Here is a 21,801-nt window from a genome sequence, read left to right on the forward strand (position 1 = left end):
TCAAACAGCTATATATCTGCTAATGAGATGATGTCGTACATAAACTTGTTACCTCAATAGTTGGAATGGGTAATGAAACATTTTCATACTTCCAATGAATTAATAACTAGTAGCTGTTTATCGGGAGCTACCTCGTGAACAATACTAAATTCCGTCTGACCAAAATATCTGTAGGAAACAACCTCAATATTTCTATATTAACTCCAGTCGATAAGTAAACTAGTAGAGGACATAAATCTTAGGTGATACTTCATTGTTACTCCTTATTAACGTTAAGAAAACCAAGGTAAAACGATATGTTATTAGTACCAAATATATTTTCTCTCATTTTTTAAAATCATTTATTTATTGTTATTTACAACTGTATAACATGTATACAACAATTAAATTTATTGTAGGTGGGATAGTGACATGATACAAACATGTGGAGAATCTACCCATTGAACGAACTCCAATAACATTTGTAGAGGAGAAGATCACGAGGCCATCTTCTTTTCAGACGCCTAGGAGGATTATTAGGTAATGAAGGAGAAGCCAGGTTAGAAACAAGTGGATTTGGGTGGTTGGGAAGTTTTCCATGGAAGGAATGGTATCTGGTTTTGGCCAAATCGGCTACATATGGAACATTGAGGTCATGGATGACTTGATTTGTGACAATGTAAGAAGCATTAAGGATTTTACGAAGGAGGAATAATATTTTCAAAAATAATAAATACAACTATTTCTGGCTTCTTCTTGACAAAATAAATGGTTCAAATAATAATAAAGCAAAATTACATCTAAAACACTTTCATTTCGATAAACATTATTTTGATTCAGCATGAAACACTCTTAACTGAGCTTGTGAAAGAAAAATTCGGACTCTGAATGATCGCAGATATTCTCTTACGTCCAGGTCACTGGTATTAAAAGCCTATTACAATTTTTTAATGAAATAATTTTTAAATCGAGGATTCTAAATTATTCCTGAGCCGAGTATTAATTATTTCATTTTTCTTAATTTATTTTAAGCCATCGACCACTTATGGGTTATTAATGTTATTATAATGTTTCTTTTTTTTAATTTTTCCTTGCCAATTGAGACGAAACGTTGGTTGACAATAAATATTCTTCTTTTACTATTTTGGTACCTTTTTTGACCGCCACACGGGCTATCTTTCTACAATCTGTGAGGTTGAATGACCTTTTTACTCCTTTTATTTCTATATTTCAGACGAAAGCTTCAAGGAACTATCAATTATCTAGTCCATCTAAAAATTATATCCTGAAAGTAGTTAAATCTTATCAATCTTAAATCACTATTAGGTTTAAATTATTTATGATTGTCTTAACACAGTGTGTATCATTTATTAATAGTGATTACTATCGCTTAAGCTTATTCTTAGTTCATGTTATCACTTTTTTAAAATTTAACTTACTTAATTTTATGTAGAAGAGTTGCAGATAGAATAAATAACCCGATGGTATTAGTTGATTTTGGAGAAAATGCAGATGCTGAGCCAGAGAGGAATTGTTAGGATTCGTTGTGTCGGGTCGTGTTTATTGGACACGAAGCCGATATGTATTGCCCCAGTAGGGGCCTTTAACTCAAGTATCTTCCGATAGCCATTTCACCTCCAATTTATATACTTTTCGGAAAACGTCATATTACCTTTTCATAAATCATTACCTAATATGAAAACAATTGCTTATTAAATAACAAGATTGTTTCGCAATGACTCACTTTATTTGCATACAGTAATCAATAAATAAAATAGAATTATAAATAAGGAACATATAGATTCTTAGTTATTTAATTTTTCTCTGTATACAAATTAATACTTTTCGCTCTTTCCTATTTTTTAAACAAATAATGAGGTGTAGATAGTTGATTAATGATTGGAGAAGTTTGTCAGGGGGTGCGGTCAACAAAGTACAACATAAATAAACAAAACCATATTTATTTATTTTATGCCGACGTTTCAACCTGAGTTTCAGGTTTTCATCAGGGTTATAGAACAAAAGAGATAACAACATTTAGAGAAACATGCAATTGAAAAGGAATAGTATACAAACAAATTTAGAATTATACAAAATATTTTTTATCATTTATGACTTCATTCAATATAAATATGGTTTTGTTTATTTATGTTGTTCTTTGCTGACCGCACCCCCCGACAAACTTCTCCAATTTTTAACATATTAAGTTGAAAACTAATAGTAAATGCATGTGGATTTGAGGCAATTTTGTAATATCTGATTCCTTAAAGCTAATTTCATAGTTTTGTATAAGAATATATTATCTATTTATTGTATTATAATATTGGTAATAAGTAAGTGATAGCTGGCGGAGAGCAAAACATGGTAACCGACTAAGATGGACGCCCGAGGCAGGCTGTAAAAAAAAATATTAAACAAATATATACGAAGTAAAACATGGTATCTACTACTCACTGTTTACAGCTCCTTCGTTATTTAATCTACTTAACAAAGTAGATTTTCACTTTTTATTTCTTCAATTATGATTCAAGTATGTAATAATTAGATACAATGCACTCAAGCAAATGTTTCGTTATATTCCTATTGTAAAACTTTTATGTGTAATTAAATAGAACAGTATTGACTTAAAAAAACACTTCTTATATAATGGAAGACAGTCGCGATGTTGCCGATTCTTAGATGACATTTTGTGTTCGGAGGAACTCTAGTTATATTATCCTGCCTTACAAGATGCAATTATCTTCATGCTTATCTCTCGCCTTTTTAGCGACAGGCACCAAAGCTGTCTTACTACACAAAACAGTTGACTGGGGCTCTAGCAAGTGTCCTTTTTATAGCCATGATGTTCCTGATGCTGTTTCAGCTGACACCACTGCTCCTGTTCACAACAATATCTCAAGGAACAGATTAATAATGTCCTACAGTCTCTCAATGAAGGACAAAAAACTGAACAGGTACGTCCACCTTTTGACCCACTAACTCTTGAGTCAATGATCATTGAAGAAGGCCCTAATATGTTACCTGTCAACCTGAGGCTAAGTAATGTCACCATAAGAGGGCTCTCCAAGCTCCGCGTCACAGAAGCTAAAAACGACAGGAAGAAGCTGGAGATCACTTACTTAATAAATAGACTAGAAATCGAAGGGAACTACGGCTTGAATGCCAATTTGATGATAATGCCTATCTCTACAAACGGTCCATGTGCCTTCATTTATGAATATATGACAGTAACATTAGCCGCTGATTTGAAGGAAATGACAAAAGAAGGCAAGACTTATTATCAAGTTGAAAACCTGACCGTATTTAATAATCCAGAAAACTTCACAACGAATTTACAAAATCTCATCAGTGGAGAAGCAGCATACGATAGCATCATGAACAAGTTCCTGAACAGGAATTTCAAGCCCATTCAAGTATGGCCAACATGATATTGTCACATATTCCAATTGACATCTCTAATCAACGAAACACCAAAGAATTATAAATTAAATTTGGAAAAAAATATTAAAACATTATTGTGATCACATATTTCTATTATATTTATTATTTTATATTATATTATATTTCAATTTAAAATTATTTAAACAAATTTTGAGCACATAGTTATTCATATTCATATTCAAACAGCAGTATATTGGCATTGCAAACATGATATTGTCGCAAATTCCAATTGACATCTACAAACAACAAACCACTAAAGATAAATAAAATCAATTTATGAAAATATAATTAAAACATTATTGTATTCAAATATTTCTATTATATTCACTATATTAAATTTCTATTTAAAATTATTTAAAAACATTTCTACCACATAATTGCTATGTCTAAGCCTCATGGCAGCTATATGTTGGCATAGGTAACATGATACTGTTGCCAATATCAATCAACATCTCTAATCAACCAACCCCTAATAATCATAAATTAAATTTGTTAAAATATTTTTTTAACCAAATATTTCTATTATATTTCAATTTAAAATTATATACAAAAATCGCAAGCAGATAATTGCCAGGACCATGTCTAAGGCCCATAAACAGCTGCATCTCCAGCATAGTTAACATGGCATAAATGCTAATCAACCTCTCCAAACAACATCCCATCCTCGTCGCCACTTATTTTGTAAAACTTTGATGTGTAATTAAATAAAACAGTATTGACTTAGAAAAACACTTCTTATATAATACTTATTGATATAATTGTGAACTCTCAATAATCTCTTAACCTAACCATAACAATCAAACAAAACACTTAACACACACTGACTATACCGTATTTTAGAAAAACCTCTCGACTGTTACCATTAATAATCGATACAAAATCAATACACTGTTACCATCGATAATCGACACAAAATCACTACAATTCCGCAGAATACAAACTTGTGTTAAAATGAACATGTTATCTGCTGCAGTTGCCATGTTTTATACCCACTAGTCTGACATAACAGTATCTACTGTCGTGGTAGCAGTGTCGCCCTCGATCTTGCGTGATAGTTAACAGTTTATGTGGAGGAAGTAAAGCTGCTGTCACCTTAAAACATCTTTACACGTTAACAAAAACTTCAAATCATACTAAATTTCTGATGCCAAGTTTTAGGAAAGAGTGCCTCAAATATTGTAAACCTCTATTATTTTTTTTTATATATCCACAAAAAATAATGCAAGGAACAGCTAGCAAAACATTTATTCGATATTATCGAAATAATTAGGGTTTGTTGGTTGCGTGGCTACTAACTCCAAGGCACTGAGTTTGAATCCGGCTGGGCAGAATTGTTTTCTGTTACACTGTAGCCGTGAATCAAACCCTGCTGTGATCCACCCAGCCTCTTAAATTGGGTACCCTTAATTGTGTAAAAATCTGGCGTTCGAGCGTGATTCTGAAAACATCACCTTCTCGGACAACCATTGGTCTAGTACAAAGTACTGAGCCTCTGATCCTTCATGAGATATAGCGGTAGAGATTTTTGTTGGAGCTAAGTACCAAATATTATCCTCAACCTTTTTCTTTAAATTTACTTATTGGCATTTACAACTGGCATGATGCAGACATGTGGAGAATTCAGGTTAGAAAGAAATGGACTTCGGTGGTTAGGAAGTTTATGAAGGAAGGATTGGTATCTGGTTCTGGCCAAATCGGCAACTAACGAAACATTAAGATCTTGACTTAATTTGAGACAAAATAAGGAGCATTAAGGACTTTATGAAGTATTTAGATAGTGTGATTTAGATACGAGTGGATTGAATACCTCATCGAGCATTAACGATTTTGGACTGTAGAGATTGGATTCGGGAGGAATTCCATGGTTTAGTAGAGCCCCAAAGCTCAACTCCGTAGGTCCTTATAACAGTCATCTTTTTTCTTTTCGATAACTTGTTGTTTTAATAATACTGCTACAACGTTTTGACAATTCGAATTATAATTATGATTATTACAGTTTGAATCGGATGGATTATCATTAATTAACCGTTTTTTCATAAGAAATCAAAGTTAATATTTACATAATTCCTTCATCTTTATTTAAAAATCAATCTCAATTAAATAATATAAATTTAAATGACTAATTTAAAAATCACATAATTAAAATAAAATAAAATCCATTTTAAAGTACTTTACTAAAGATGTTTATAAAGTAAACGATTATAACTAATTTAAAACTTGAAGAAAGACGGGGCTAATACCGCTGGCAACTTTTAAACGCTTGTTTCCAGACTTTAAATTTAACCCAAACAACGTTAAAGTAAATTTTAACTTGAATGTCAAAGTGAAGAAGATTCTTCAAAAAAGTTTCTACCGACATTTTATAAAAAAGTTTAAGAGAATAAAGTTGGTTAAGCTATGGTTGCAACTTGGCTCAGAGTTTTCTGACATGGCTAACATCATCCCGGCTTTATATTACATTTTATTAATAAGTTTCAACTCACATTTATAGTTACTAGTTACTATAAATACAAGCCATATTTTATAGTTAGTATCTGATAGTATTAATATAGCTAGATATCTTCATGTATCAATTAAAATCATTCCTTTTAACATAATATATAACTAATTATTAAATAAAATAAATTCTATCCAATTGTAGTCTCAAAACAATTTATATTTCTTTATAAGTCGGACATTTCATCCATTACAGCCATCCTCAAGGTCAATTATCAGAAACAGCTTTTATTATACTTAATAACTAATTAATTATAATTAAATAATAAGTATAATTATAATCAAATAACAATATTATTAATAAATTATCATACCTTAATAAAATGTCAGAACCAAAAAAATTTGCAGACTATTCTGCCCAGATCATTAATTTCAGTCCACAATTACCCAATAAGACATTAAAAAAATTAGGGAATCATATAATTTTATTAATAAGCAATCATTAGGTTATGTTTAATTACCTATTTTGTCAAATCAACACATTAAATTAAAAATTAAAACTTTCAATCTCAGTTAATTTCCACTTTTATAATTTAACACAACAATATTTGTAACCCTCCCCACACTCAGAGAAAGGGTACAAATATTGGCATTTAATTTATTTATCCCAAATATGTTTAGGTTAAATTTCCTATTTCTTTAATTATTACAATTCATATCAAAGTTAATTATAATTATAATTATTAATTTTATTCTATATTTTTCATAAATTAATTTTACTTAAAACCTGCAAAGTGTAGATTCAGATATCTAGAGTCTTTTTCTTTTTATTCACTGCATAATTAATGTTTCATGATATTTAAATGGACTCAAGTATATTTCTTCTGATCGTATTCATTTTGTTTATGTAAAATCATAGTATTTTCAAAATCGAATGAATACTGGTTTTTGGTTGCATGCTGCACTCTTGCTGTTTTATTGTAATCCTTCTTCTTGTTTTTAAAATCAATACTGGCTTGATACATTATATCACAGTAATAAATAAATAAATTATTATCTTTATGTAATTCTTTACAGGATGTAAGGACACAAGTTATTCAAGTTTAAAGGCTCATCCTAAGAATTTTTAACGAAGAAACTTATCCGAAAATAAATTATAAATTTATACAGAGCTCTTTTCTTACATAACCGGAATCAATCCTCTATCTTTATTAACGAAAGATCTTAGAAACTGCAGGCAAAAAAATTGTGATTTAACATACGGTAAGATCTTTTTTCTTTCCTTATTATAAGTTTCAAGACAAGTTATTCCTCACATTGGATAACATATTGTACAATGATATCAGAGATCAATTTGCAAAATTTCATTAATTACATTCACGTCTATTAAAGTTTAAGTATTGAAAATAAATAATTTTTAGCAACAATATCGTAATTTGTTTTCGCATAAAAATTGAGAAAGAAAAACTATGAAATGTTTACCAGAGAGGTAACCGTACAGAGAAGGGGATTTTATTGGGTCATTTCGTATGAAATGTCCGTTTTTCTTATTTCAGAAATATAAATTTGGATTAGTGGACTTATGTTGTTTATTTTTGTTTAGTGGCCTAAAACATCATCATTGTCAAATTGTTGTTACACATTGACATTTTAGAGGCGTTTGTTTTTGAGATGAGATAGGAGTGAGTGAGCCTCGTGTGACCTATTGTAAGCATAGTCAATACGAATTCCTTTCTACGGCATGACGGTTTTTTTTTTTTTTATTTGTTAATTTACTCCTTGGAATTTCGTTCCAAAAAAGTTTTCCATCTATCTTTTATTTCCTTTTCGAGGGGATTGCTCATTTTTGTTGAAGGTAAAATTGCTTTACCCCGACCAGGGAGCGCGAGTGCTTCTCTTGCAGCTCGATCGGCCAGTACGTTCCCTGCGATTAATACGTGACTTGGGACCCACATAAATGAACTGAAATACCCTAATTTTGTAAAGTGGTTAGGTAGAAACGTTTGCAGGAAATGTTCGAGTGTTACGGATATATACAGTCTAACGAGCTTAGCAAATCTGTAGTTTTTGTTAAATTATGGTGGGACAAAGATAAAAATTAAAATCTGTACCGCTACAATCCATGAAGGGTCAGGAGTTATGTTACTAGACCAACGGTTGTGTAAAGAGGTGATTTGGTCAGAATCAAAGATTGAATTGCTGCTGAAATTGCATCGAGCTCGGCAGCGAATACGTTGCATAGTTTGTGGAATTTAATATTGTACGTTGAGTTATTAGTTTCAAAGACATTGAGTCATTATTGATTTTATGTATACAAATTATAATGAGCTGTTATTAATCCTCTGTTTTGTAATAATGACCCAAACCATCATTAAATCATTCCAATCGATTCCAAATTATTTTGCATGCCATACAAATATGACCATGAAAACGGGTGATTCGAGTATTTTTTTTTATGAGTTGAAGCTAGGACACTCGACAGGACAATTTCTTTAAAGATAATTTTTTTTATAAATGAGACACAAGTCAAAAACGTATTTTCTGACTTCATTTCTTCATAAAACGCTGTTTTTTCAGTTCTGGGATTGAAAAGTTGTTAAAACGTTGTGCAAAATTAGGATTAATATTTCAAATATATTTTTCTAAAATTTAGTTATTACTCTAAATAACTTCCCTAGTAAAAAGTGACATTTTGTGTTAAAGGATCCAAATATAACCAGATTACAAAGTTCAAGATTCATTCAATTTTTTTGTTGGTCTTAATTCTTCTACCGAAGAACCTTACACCATCAGAGTTGTTATGTCAAGATTCATTTCTCGAGACTGCCACGAAATAATTATGGACTGATACGGATGTGAATCGAACCCTCAACATTCTGAACTAAACCCTCTGAGACCCCAACGTGCTCGACTATCACTTCCTAATTTATACATTTTATTAAATATAATTTAATTTCCCTGCTTTTAGGGTGAAAACCTATCGAACACACCCACATGACATCACATTCAATTAGACCCGGTGACCTGTAACATTCAACTTCTGCAGCCCTTATCAACGTCCCATTCATTAAACTTAGTGATTGTTAAATATCATGACGTCAGCGAAAACTCGATTGTGGTTTTGCATAACTTTGTGTTTTCGATGTTCTTTGATGTGGTAATATCAGTGTGAGAATATTGAAGTTGTATGACGTGTGTATTATGTACTTTACTTTACATAGTATTGTGTTAATTAACTAACACTTTTCAAAGCCTATAAACGCTGTATCTAATTTTCGCTGTTTCTTATCAAAAACAATAATGTCAGGTAAATCTAACTGAAACATACTTCCGCTAAAATTTCTGCTTAAACTTTATTTTCGTTCTGGAAGTTCGTAGCCATCAGTTCCTTTATTTAATGTAAAACTCAATTTTGTATTCCTGACATATCTTAAATTGGACAAGAAAAAAACTTTATTTCTGTTATATATCTTTAATGAGCAATAAATAAGTAAAAAATGAAATATTATGCGTCTTTTATCGTATAAATAGTAAAGAAAATTTATGCGATGATTTCTTTTCCTTTTTTTAACTGTGTTGTCCTGATTCGAAAAAAAAATCTAATTTTCACATACAAATCCTGCACATTTCTAATAAGCCAAATTATTTAATTATAAGCAATGAGGGATAATAATTGGCCGTACTATAATGGCCAATGTTCTGGAAAAAATATAAAATAATAAGCCTAGTCAAGTTGTAATACAGTGTAAAGACAGTGGTCCCGAAATGTTGTACCATATTATGATAATTTAATACAAATTTCATTCAACTGGAAGTTATTAACCTCAAAATTTTTTTTATAAAATATTAGACCGTTCGTGGCTCAGGAAGTTGAGGCGTAGGTCTATGCCACCTGCGAACAGTACCTTTATTTAATGTAAAACTAAAAATCGATTTATTCTGTAAAAATTTTGTATTCCTGACATATCTTAAATTATTAAAAACTTTATTTAATTTCTATTATATATCTTGAATGAGCAATAAATAAGTAAAAACGAAATATTATGCGTCTTTTATCGAATAGTGAAGAAAATTTATGAGATGATTTCTTTCCCTTTTTTTATCTGTGTTGGTTGTCTTGATTCGAAAAAAAAAATCTAATGTTGACATACGAATCCCGCACATTCCTAATAAGCCAAATTGTTTAATTATAAACAATGAGAGATAATAATTGGTCGTTCTATAATGGCCAGCATTCTGGAAAAATAATATGCCTAGTATATTTGTAATAAAATAAAATAAAATAATAGACCGTTTGAGGCTCAGGAAGTTGAGGCTTATGCCTATGCCACCTGCGAACTGCAGCGACATCTGTTCAAATTCGGCTCATATTTCTGTGGTGGTTTCAGGAAATGAAAACTTCCCATCATGGTGTTAGAATAGGTGATCCATGTAGATACCCTTCCTCTCTCCCCTGTTGTCAGAAATGACCAGAAAGGGAGTATAAGAAGTTGTTAATTATAGTTTTTTAAATTTGTTTTAAAAATAGTTTTTCAAATTCCTAAAAAAATCCCGAAAAATCAAACCACGAAGAAAACAACTGAATATTTATAACTTTATTTTAACTAATATTTAACAAACGGCAAAAATAAATAACTTGAGTTAATTATAAATTAATAATGAATTCGAAACAAACCAATTTTTATACAACTTAACTATGTAGACTAGAAATTACTTGTTTGTAATTACTATTTTATACTAACGTCCTATTTAACTAACAAATTAAATTAAATGAAAGTTCACTTCTCAAATTGCAACCCTAGAGTCTTGAAATTATATTTGAAAGCACATATCAGTAGCAAAAAGTAAACATTAACATTATAACTTTGATGTTTTATTGTAAAATTAAAAATAAATTATTACCTCAATATCTTGAATTTCAGAACACCGGGGGGTTTTACAAAATGTATTACCTGGAAATAAACAAAAATATATGTATATCTATGCAGCAATTATATTATTTTAATGTAATTACGTATATATGATATATATACACACATGCATATAAATATATGAATATGTGGGTGTGTAAGTGAAAAACATGTATGTATGCAGAAGTTTGTATATAATAAAAATACAGTAATTATGTTTTTAGATAATTTTAAATTCTAACCAATAACTTAAAAAAAAAGTTAATTAAAGTTTAAATAAATTAATCTTAGTAATAAAGTTATAACAGAGTCCTAACCTGTTGAAGGTAGATTTTATAATAGTATTGTTTATAATGAGGATTATAGAAACGGAAAACAAATTTTATCAAATTGGTTTTGTATTGAAATTAGGTGGTTTGTAAGTAAATAATCTTTTAGAAAAGATTGTTTTGAACTGTTGCAATATTAATTTAATATTTTTTTTGTTTTAAAGATATAAGACATTGGCAATTTAATAAAGGACAATTTAATGAATTATGACATCAATGGTTAAATTATGTTCGAAAACATTAGTATAGTGTGAGGAGGTAATACATCACATAAGTAACAATATTTTATAAGATATTAGATACATTTATAAAATGTTATGTTATGTTATGTATTTCAATGGTAATAATATTTAGGGATGGTTAAACTACTTAAATTGAGTCCAATATTTTTCTTCTAAAAATAATATTTTATTATTAATATTTCTGATACAAAACCGATGTTAAAGTTAATAATCGATTTAGATGCTGTTACCTATAAAAGATGAACCAATGTCATCCTTAATACTTTAACATTCAGAGGCTGAGATAAACTACGATCCAATATAATATTTTATTTACTGTATTTTATTTGTATGTTTTTCTTACTGCTTTATTCATCTTCGATTACAATTCCATCCGTTTCAATCAAAAATGGTGGATAAGCCAATAGAAGCAGAGGATTAACAGGTAACGAGACTGTAAAGTTGAAGTATGCTTGTAAAATTCTGCACTTGCTAGGATTACCCTAAGAGAACCAGTTAACTGCAGGCTGGTAACGACCAGGGGATCTGAGGTCGTAAACTGGCCAGGCACTCAAATAGAAATAAAGTCCTTTTAGAACTATCCTGCTGGCCCTTGAATTCTATTAGGTAGGGAGGCTAGGTCTTGGGGAAGTACGGAACTAAGTATCTTCTGTCTGGCTTGTCGAGAAGCTGAAATCAGAGCAGTATTGAAAACTTTACAGTCCCTTCGAGTCTAGCAAACAAGGCAATGACCGACAAAGTGGATCCTTGTCTCCCCCATTTTAGAACAAACCCCATACCTCGAGGCGTTTGAAATACGGAGTGGACTATCATTGATTTCAGGGTAGTCTTTGAGAATAGTAGAGCAGTTCTTGGATAAAAAAAAATATATATATTTGTTTCATATAAAATTTAGATTCACATAAAATTATCATGTATACACATGTTTCCAATACCTTAGCCTTTATCCTAACGGTAACTGACTTAAAAAATGTACTACATGAACCAGTATTTTCCATCCCATATTATCTTATGCAATAATTATGGTATGAACATTATTAAAATACAAATACAGTATAGAATATAAAATGATTAAAATATATAATAATATATACAATATGTAAAATTATATCTAATATAAAGAATATAAAATAGAAATGAGCAATAAAACTAAAGAGCAGCTAAAGGATACAATAAAACAAAAAAAAATATATGAATGCAATAAAAGTAAGGATCTAAATATATCTAAATCATAATAAATAAAATTAAACACGCAAATATATAGCTAATTTTAGTCATTAAATTTTACCCTCTTATTTTTTTCAAGTTAACTATTCATTCGATTTAACTATCTTAGTCTCTTCTTCCCATTTAAAGTAAATGTTACAAATCTAATATAGGACCGCGCTAAGTGGGAGTTCTACCTCCCACCAGGGCTGTCACTCAGACTCAAATTACTCATATACAAAGTAATACCACGACCATCACTCTTACACGGCGCACCACTACTACACTATCTTTACCCAACAGCCCTGAAATCACTACAACAATACCAAAACAGCACACTACAGAAGATATGTCAAGGGACATCTCTTGAAAGACGTAACATGGCACACATTCATAACGAACTACAGTTAGAAACTGTACAACAGCACATCACACGGAGACACATTAAATTCTTCGACAGTCTCCCTGCTTCCTTTAATCCAGTATTCCAGTCTATCACCCCATCCCCCCTTCCTGCGAGGTGGCAGGGCAGGAAAGGTCCCAAAAACCCTATTAACATCACCTCATAGCTCCATCTTCTGATGCACCCCAACCCCCTCCCTCACACTTCTTTTGATTTCAGACTGTTTCTCTTATCATTTCACCATTATCTATTGTCTCTATTATTTTTATTTTTTATTTATCTTTATTTTTATTTTTATTTTATTTTTTATCATATATGCGATACAACACGAGGAGGCCCCTCACCTCCGGACTCAAAATAGCTCCTGAATGGATAACATATGCAAAATTAAATATAACAGGTAACCTTAAAATACCAAAGGTAGTAAAAGGTAAGACACAACACGAATTACTTTTCTTTCTTGCACAGTAATGCACTACTAATTCACATTTTATTTCTGTTTTTAGAGGGTTCGGAAAAAAAAAAAAAAAAAAAAAAAAAAAGTTCTACCTATACATAGAGCATACCTCCTATATGTATGTACCAAATATTCACTAACATCATTACAGGAGGGTATGAGAAAAAAAATTTCTAGTTTCCATAACACAAAGAGTATTAAAATAATACGGTCCTATATCACTTTTGAAATATTAGATTTTTTTAAATTATTTATTTAACGTAATTTACAACTGTACAAAATAATACAATAGGTAAATATGTAGTATGCTTCATATACACTTGAATATCTTGGGAAGGAACCACCCATTGGTGGTACTTCAAACATTAATTTAAATTAGAAGGTCCCGTGGCCATCTTCTTTTCAGACGCCTCGGAGGATTATCAGGGATTGTTAAGGATGAAAGATTAAGAATTAATAGGTTGAAATATTACCTTAAAACTGGAAAAGCACCAATATTCAAAAAGCGCCTGAAATTAAAAACTGCATAAAACCCTCCAATTCCGCCTTCCATAGTAACCTTACTTATCTGACTTTTTAAACAGACAATTATAGGGAGAGGATCCTTTACAGGATATCACAATCTTCCAAGAGGAGATCATAACACAAAAATCCTTCCCCGCCGGATCCACCCCACTAAGACCCCTTTATTTTATTTATTTTCAAACCCTCTTTATTTATATATGATTACAATTACAAATATATGATAATACATAGTACACCAAGACCCTTTTTTTTATTTTCAAATCCTCTTTATTGATATATAGTTACGATTACAAATATATGATAATACAGTGTATATATACAAATTACATACAGACTTTCTAAGACCCCCAGGGAGCATTGGTCCTATATCACTTTTGAAATATTAGCTTAAAACGGGAACAGGAGACTTTAAGGTAGTTAAATTGAGCAATATTTAAAAAGCGCCTGAAATTGAAAAAAAAAAGAAGCGTGAATTAGATAAGTAAGGCTACCATGGAGGGCGGGAATGGTGGGTTTCACGTAGTTTTTTTTTTCCGTAACCGACTTTATTATTAAATTCATACAATACATATATAGTGGAACTAGTCGCAATTTAATGTTAATATATACTGTAGTTGTAATTAAATTTCAATATATAATAGATATTAATTTAAATACAATTTAGATTTAATATTTTATATGTAATAAATAAATATGAAGCTCATTTTAAAATAAATTTTAATTATTTTATGCTTGTGAATTAATAATTAATTAAGTATAAGAAGATGGCCAGGGTTGCGGTCAAAAAAGAACAAATAGTTTTTAACTACCTAATGTCCGACGTTTCGCTCCACCTTGCACATCTTCAGTCCTGATGAAGCCCTGCAAAGTGGGGCGAAACGTCGGACATTAGGTAGTTAAAAACTATTTGTTCTTTTTTGACCGCAACCCTGACCATCTTCTTATATATAAGTTATACCGTCAACTATAACTTTAATAAATATTTTTAATGTACACCTTAGATCCAATCCAATTCAGTATAACGAAGTTCTAATATGTTCTCAAAATTATTGGAATTATAAATAAATACATTTCTAAAAATATGAAGCATCTATTAATTATCATAACCACATCTGAAAAGTGAAATTAAAAAGTTTAAAATTCTTTATTTATTTTTATTATTTAACAACAATTTGTGGTACCCCAAATGTACCATTGTTCGCCGGCGAGTATATCCAACAGTTTTTAATGGGTACTGGTACATATGGGTACCGGCCTATTATTTCCTGGAAAAAAATTCTTCCACAAAAAACTCAAAAAAAGAAATATATAACATCAAAAATAATAAAAATACAGAAATAAAAAAATGTTTAGCATTGCTCAAACATTTTGCCCTATAAAAGGTGAAACGATAATGAATAAACTTTTTCGTTATAAAATATGAGGAAGAGGAAATCTCTGTGACTGACCTATATTAAACTAAACTGTATCGGTCCCTTCTGCAAACTAAGGGGGAGAGTATCTATTACTGTGAGAGATAAGAACCCGATCGTTACAGTCATCGATTGTCCGGCCTAACTCCCAACATTATCTCAAAAACTGTTGCCCCTTCTAACAACTGCTCTAAGTCGATCTGTAATAGATAGTCTTGACTGATGGTCGCATTTGTGCAGCACCGTGATAAAGTGTCTGGGATCCTTTATCTTCTAATTCATGCTTTCTGAGAACTTCAGATACGATATATTGATTTCTATAGTCAGGGTAAAGGAGCATACCGAGTTGAGTAGCTATAAAAATATTTTAAAAATAAATACTTTTTTTTTAATTATTTATTTAATGTAATTTACAACTGTACAAATAATACAATAGGTAAATATGTAGTATGTTTCATATACACCTGAAAATCTTAGGAAGGAACCACCCATTGGTGGTACTTCAAACATTAATTTAAATTAGAAGGTCGCATTAGAAGAATAAAGAGACGCATATCTGTTTTGAGTCAAATCTGCAACGAATGGGATGTTAAGGTCTTTATGAATGAGTTTATTTGTGACGTAATAAGGAGCATCAAGGGTTTTACGTAGGATTTTGGATGGTAACGATTGGATGCAGGAAGAATTTGATGGTTTGGTGGAGCCCCAGAGCTCAATTCCATATGTCTAAATTGGTCTGATTATTGTAGTGTATACTAATATTTTGTAGTGAATGGGAAGTTTAGAGCGTTTGTCAAGTAAGTATTGTAGCAATCGGAATCTACGAGCAGTTTCTTGTCGTTTCAGTTTTTTGTGTGGATTCCAAGTAAGGCTCTTGTCAAGATGGAGTCCTAAGTATCGAATCTGTTCAACAGGCATTAGTGGTGTATTTAACTGGATACTGTAGGACAGGAGGGCAGAGGTTTACGACGGAGAGTAAAGGTGATCTGGTGGGATTTTTCCGGATTTATTTTGATTCTCCAGTTTTTAAACCATTCTTCAATAGATGTGTGCCTGTAGTGTTTGTGATGCATTAGTTGGGTCATTGTTTACAGAAAGTATACATATGTCATCAGCGTATGTTGTTAGGACTGTGTTAGGGTGGGTTGGGATGTCAGCTGTATAAACCGTATAAAGAATGGGACCTAAGATTCTACCTTGAGGAACACCGGCGGGCTAAGAAAAGAGAGATGAGTAGACTAGGTTATGATTTACTTTAAAGGTTCTATCGGTGAGGTAAAAATAAATGCGAATGAATAGATTGTGTTTGAATTTAAGAACTTCCATAAATCACAGTGAAATAAACTTTCAGGTAACAAAACAGTGCTCGTCAAATCATAATAGTTCAAGGAAATGCAAAATACTAATAATTAAAACATAACTGACTGAACTAATGTATAATCAATTAAGAACATTAGAATAATTGTGGTATTAAAATGTAAATTTGAGGGCCATTAGTAGCCGAGCGAGTTAAAGCGCCAAATTTAACTGGCTGGAATTCGGTCTTGGAGGTCGACTTATATTTGTGTGGTGGTCTCACGAATTAAACGTATAGCTAGATCAGTTGATAACTCCTGCAGTTTTATATTGTAGCTAAAACACACTTTATATTCTTAACTACTCCCTACATATTTAAGCATTGTTTTAAATTTGATAGTTAATTACTTCCTTATCCATGTAACCCCGTCTTTAAAAATATACTTTCACGAAAAATTATAAAAAAATACTAGAAGTGTTGAAATGTTGGATTACATTGTATACCGAATATTTTATTTCAATAATTTTTTTTATAAAGTTAAGATTGAAAATGATAATTGCTAATTATAATAAATAATAATTATCATGTATATGAGACCACCAATGTTCATTGCTATTGTACTGCGGTCCGTTTGGTACACCAGGGTTTTCCAAGCCAACGTTGTCTAATGGAAACTGTACTTTGGGGTCTTTCCTAAATGTATTCTTGGTGTACCTCTTCTTCTACTTCTCTTCCCTCCCAGATGTCTCCATAATCATCTTGGCTCCCCCAATGACTTCCTTTCCGTGTACATGACTAGAGCATCTGACCCGAAATGTTTACTGCAAACATACTAAGTATGGTGAATCGTAAAAATAATACAGATAAAACAGAAGTGTTGCTCCATTAATCGAGTATTTTTTTTTTTGCTAACTAGAATCAACATTATGTAATTTATGAACGTATTATTTGTAGTATTTTCGTAGTAAAAATGTGAGCATCTCTACTACCTCTATATTTGGTACTCCTAGTCTGTGAGCATCACTACTACCTCTAGGCTCTAATTTATCAGCTCTGAAAAGATTATGTTTATAATGCTTGGTTTTGAATTATATACATTATCCATTATTGTCTTTTATTTACACCAACCTTGAAGATACAATTCCTCCTCAATACCGTTCCCATTTGTGTACACATGTTCCACTACTCATACGGCAATTCAGATATAAGTTACTCACTATATTTCATTTTCTGTATATTCTGTATTTTGTTCAATTTGTAGATTCAATACTTGTTTTTTTCAGTTTTTAGACACTACTTGCATATCTTATATTATACATATCTTCTTACCTACATGATATTATATTTCATCTTTCACTGTTTTCAATCTATTACCATGTAATTCTGCGATTATCAATCAATTTTTTTTACTATTCTATTATCAGTTATCAATTTTTTATCATTTGTGATTCAATTTTTGTGTGATTCCAAATTTTTTTGTATACTATTCCTTTTCAATTTTATGTTTCTCTAATTGTTGTTGTTATCTATTTTGTTCTATAGCCCTGATGAAGACCTGAAACTCAGGTTGAAACGTCGGCATAAAATAAATAAATATTGTTTTGTTAATTTATGTTGTTCTTTGCTGACCGCACCCCCGACAAACTTCTCCAATTATTAATTTACGGTCAACTATCTGCACCTAATTATAAAAATAATTTGCTCGTTTGCGGAGGTGATCATCATTTTCCTATATATAAAGTAATATATTATAAATAGTATCACAGTTTCTAAAAATTAGTTTGTTTTTATTATTAAAAAAATAATATAGGAGTGTTAATTTACTAAGGTTTGTAATGAATTAATTCCAAACCACTGCTCCACGCTTCCAATTTATTGTCAATGGCTGGTTAACCTATCGCTTTGAACAGGTAGGTGTCCTGATTTGTTCTTTGCTCGTTTATTATTATTTTTATTTACATTTATTCTTTCACAACGTTTATTTAATCTCTAATTTCTTCTTCATTTTTTTTTATATATGTCTTCTGTACCTTTTTAACTGTATATTTTACGTATTTTTTTTATTCGTATCAATTAATTTTTAGATAATATTTATCCTACATTAATTTACCTTATTGTTGAAATGTTCTTAGTTGTTTTTTGTATTTTTTTAGCCCTGAAAAAGCCCTGCAAAGTGGGGCGAAACGTCAGACATTAAATATTTAATTCCAAACCAGTTAATTAGAAGTGAGCGTACTGGTTAAAAGCACAAGAAATAGGCCGAAACTTAGGTGAGGAAACTGCGTTAAGATTGATCTCACTTTCGGATTAGCTAGTGGAAATAGGACAAATGTGTGCAGAGGGCCATTGGTTAAGTGGGCATGGAGCCTTCGGATTCACTCTTAGCCTTTTATTTAAATTACTCATAAAAAAAAAATTTCTAATTATAGGTCAACTCCTAAAATATATGAAATATTCAGTTACATCCATATTTGATATGTCTATAATATGATAATTTTACTTTAAATTTAGTTTACGTTTAATAGAAATTTTATTTTCTCAGTAAAGTCATTCTTTCGATCTCATTTCTCTTCATTTTCTCCTAACTTTTTTTTTGTCTTTTTTATTCACTATTTACAATTTGAAGAGCACTAGTGGAAGATTTGTTTAAGCATTGAGTCAGAGAAAAGTCTATGTGCACTCTTGATTACTTGACGATGGAAGTTTACTCAGAGCTACTTCCTCGTTCATAGCTGTGCCAGTCAAACGGGCTTACAAAACGTCTCAATGAAAAAAATATATTATTGAAATTATATAACTATTCACTTTAGGTGTTTATTTTCTGAATTTTTTGAAAAAAGTAAAATCGCAAAATACCTTCATTTTTACAATATTGGTAAAGTTGGGCCTCCTTCAACATGTAAAGTAGCTTTACATTTGGATATATATTTTTTTTCAATGCTATAAAAATGATGTATGGATTCTGTGAGTAATTTTTACCAAAAAATAATATCAAAATAGAAAAAAAAAACAATGAAATATACGCTTATGATATGCAGTATGAAATTAATGTAAGTAAATTAATTTGCTTAAGTATTTGATTGATTGATTGACAGTCGTTAAAGGTATCAAAATAGTAACAGAAAACTATTTATTGTTATTATAAGAAATTTGTGTTTTAATTTAAGTACCTACTTTAAAAAAAAATTAATATTATTTTTTAATTTTTTTTTTTTATTTTGGAGGAAGATAGTCCGGGTGGCGGTCAGTTAAGGTATAAAAATAGTAAAAGAAAACTATTTATTGTTAACCAACGTTTTGACCCACTTTGCAGGGCTTTGTCACGGCTGTTTGGTGGTAGTATAAAGGACAGCCCATCCGGACAGCCGTGACGAAGCCCTGCAAAGTGGGTCAAAACGTTGGTTAACAATAAATAGTTTTCTTTTACTATTTTTATACCTTAACTGACTGCCACCCGGACTATCTTCCTCCAATAAAAAAATAATATTAATTTTTTTTTTAAGTACGTACTTAAATTAAAACACAAATTTTTCTTGATCATTTTCTCTCAGTGATTTTCATTCTTCTCTAAGGTTTCGGCCCTCAGGCTATTATGAGAAGTGACTCTTAAAATTGATGTTAACAAGTTTTAATTATTTTATATTGAAGGCTATTATATCAAAGTCAGTTTAATTTGAGCCATTTATGACCTTAAATCGAAAAACGACGCAATGATATGTACTAACACACTGAGTAATCTTGTTTAATGAATACTTGTCCAACAGTCCATTCATGTTAAAACGGCTGGATATCTCTATTACTTCCTAAAAACGGACCTAAACTCCTCACACTTACTTCGATGGGTAGTTTAACAAATTATAATAACCACATACGAAGGTGTAATTAACTTGTTATAATATGTAATTGTACAGGCAAGTTCATGAACTGCTCAACAGGTTGCGTGTCTACGGCTTTCTTACATATTGATTATTTGAGTACATATTTTATACAGCTCGGAAGATCAAACAGGGCATTGTATGGCCAAATTGCAACAACTTTCTGGATTTTATTAATTTTTTAATTGCATTTATACTACAGTTTGTGAAATATAGTATATATAACAAAAATATCACATAATTATAAATACATTATATCATATAGTGTACATTATATAGAATGTAACAATATTTACCGTATTGTGAACAAGCATGTTTTCGAATTAATTTGGCAGACTGTTAACAATGCATACCAATTATAGTAGATCTAAAATGAGTTTGCCTAAATGTGATAGTAACTCGGGAAACCTCCCTTCTCAAGCTTCATATTTCCTCCTAGCTATAACAATCCTTTCCTACCAGGAACAAAGTTTATAATAAAACGTTTTGTTAACAAACGTTGTTTACGTCTGTTTTATTATAACAATTTCCCTTAATTATTTTTTTTCAATTTACATTTTACAACGTACAGGAAAGGAATTCTAGTCGACTGGCAGTGGTGCTGGAATACCTTACTCACATTGTGTTGTAATAGGTCCTTTCGCAAATTAAAAGCAGATGACTTTCTAAAAGAGGTTCTCATGAGTCCCAACTAAACCTTTCCCTACCATATAGATTTGCTAAACGAACACAAAACTCCTTGTTTGACAGAAGCAAGAGAGGACTACAAAAAGTAAATCATGGTTACACTTTCTGGAGGAACCGGTACTATAGATCCGCCAAGAGACATAGGATAGCCTGTTTTAGAATGGAAACTGGCCATGATTTTCTGTCAAAATATCTGTTCAAAATTGGTGTTGAACATACATACATAGAAACTTGTTCATTATTACAAGACAAAAGAAATAGTTTCACTCAAGAAGAGACAATATGGGTGAAGAAAAATTTAATTATATTGGGTTACCAAAGTGGCTCGTATTTTTGCTTAAAAAAGCAATTTCATTTAGCCATACAAAAAATTAATTTATTAGATACTCTTATTTTTTCTGCAATGGCTCGTCCCACAGATATCACATAAAACGTGAGCTTAAAATATAGATAATTACGCACATATAATAAAAAAATTTATTTTTTATTTTAAACCCCGTTCCAATAATCCACTAGCGTCAGACAACCAAGTAACAACCTTCATTGGATCCCACACCTAACCTTATAATGCCAAAAGGCAATCCAAGGTATCATTAACACCC

The 21,801-nt window shown here is 30.8% G+C and overlaps 1 protein-coding gene across 1 annotated transcript; it reads left to right on the top strand.

Moving 5' to 3' along the window:
* The first annotated feature begins 2,969 nt into the window (after positions 1–2,969).
* LOC106686461 (protein takeout-like) lies at positions 2,970–3,407 on the top strand. The gene has a single exon (XM_014429797.1). It carries the CDS (start codon positions 2,970–2,972, stop codon positions 3,405–3,407), a length of 438 nt encoding a protein of 145 aa, XP_014285283.1.
* The last annotated feature ends 18,394 nt before the right edge of the window (positions 3,408–21,801 follow it).

Source organism: Halyomorpha halys, unplaced genomic scaffold (assembly GCF_000696795.3).
Source record: "Halyomorpha halys isolate HHAL.00 unplaced genomic scaffold, Hhal_1.1 Scaffold823.1, whole genome shotgun sequence".
Classification (NCBI taxonomy): Eukaryota; Metazoa; Arthropoda; class Insecta; order Hemiptera; family Pentatomidae; genus Halyomorpha; species Halyomorpha halys.

Bases quoted from the DNA above. Each gene is read 5' to 3' on its own strand.
- LOC106686461 (XM_014429797.1), top strand. From the start codon at position 2,970: ATGATCATTGAAGAAGGCCCTAATATGTTACCTGTCAACCTGAGGCTA.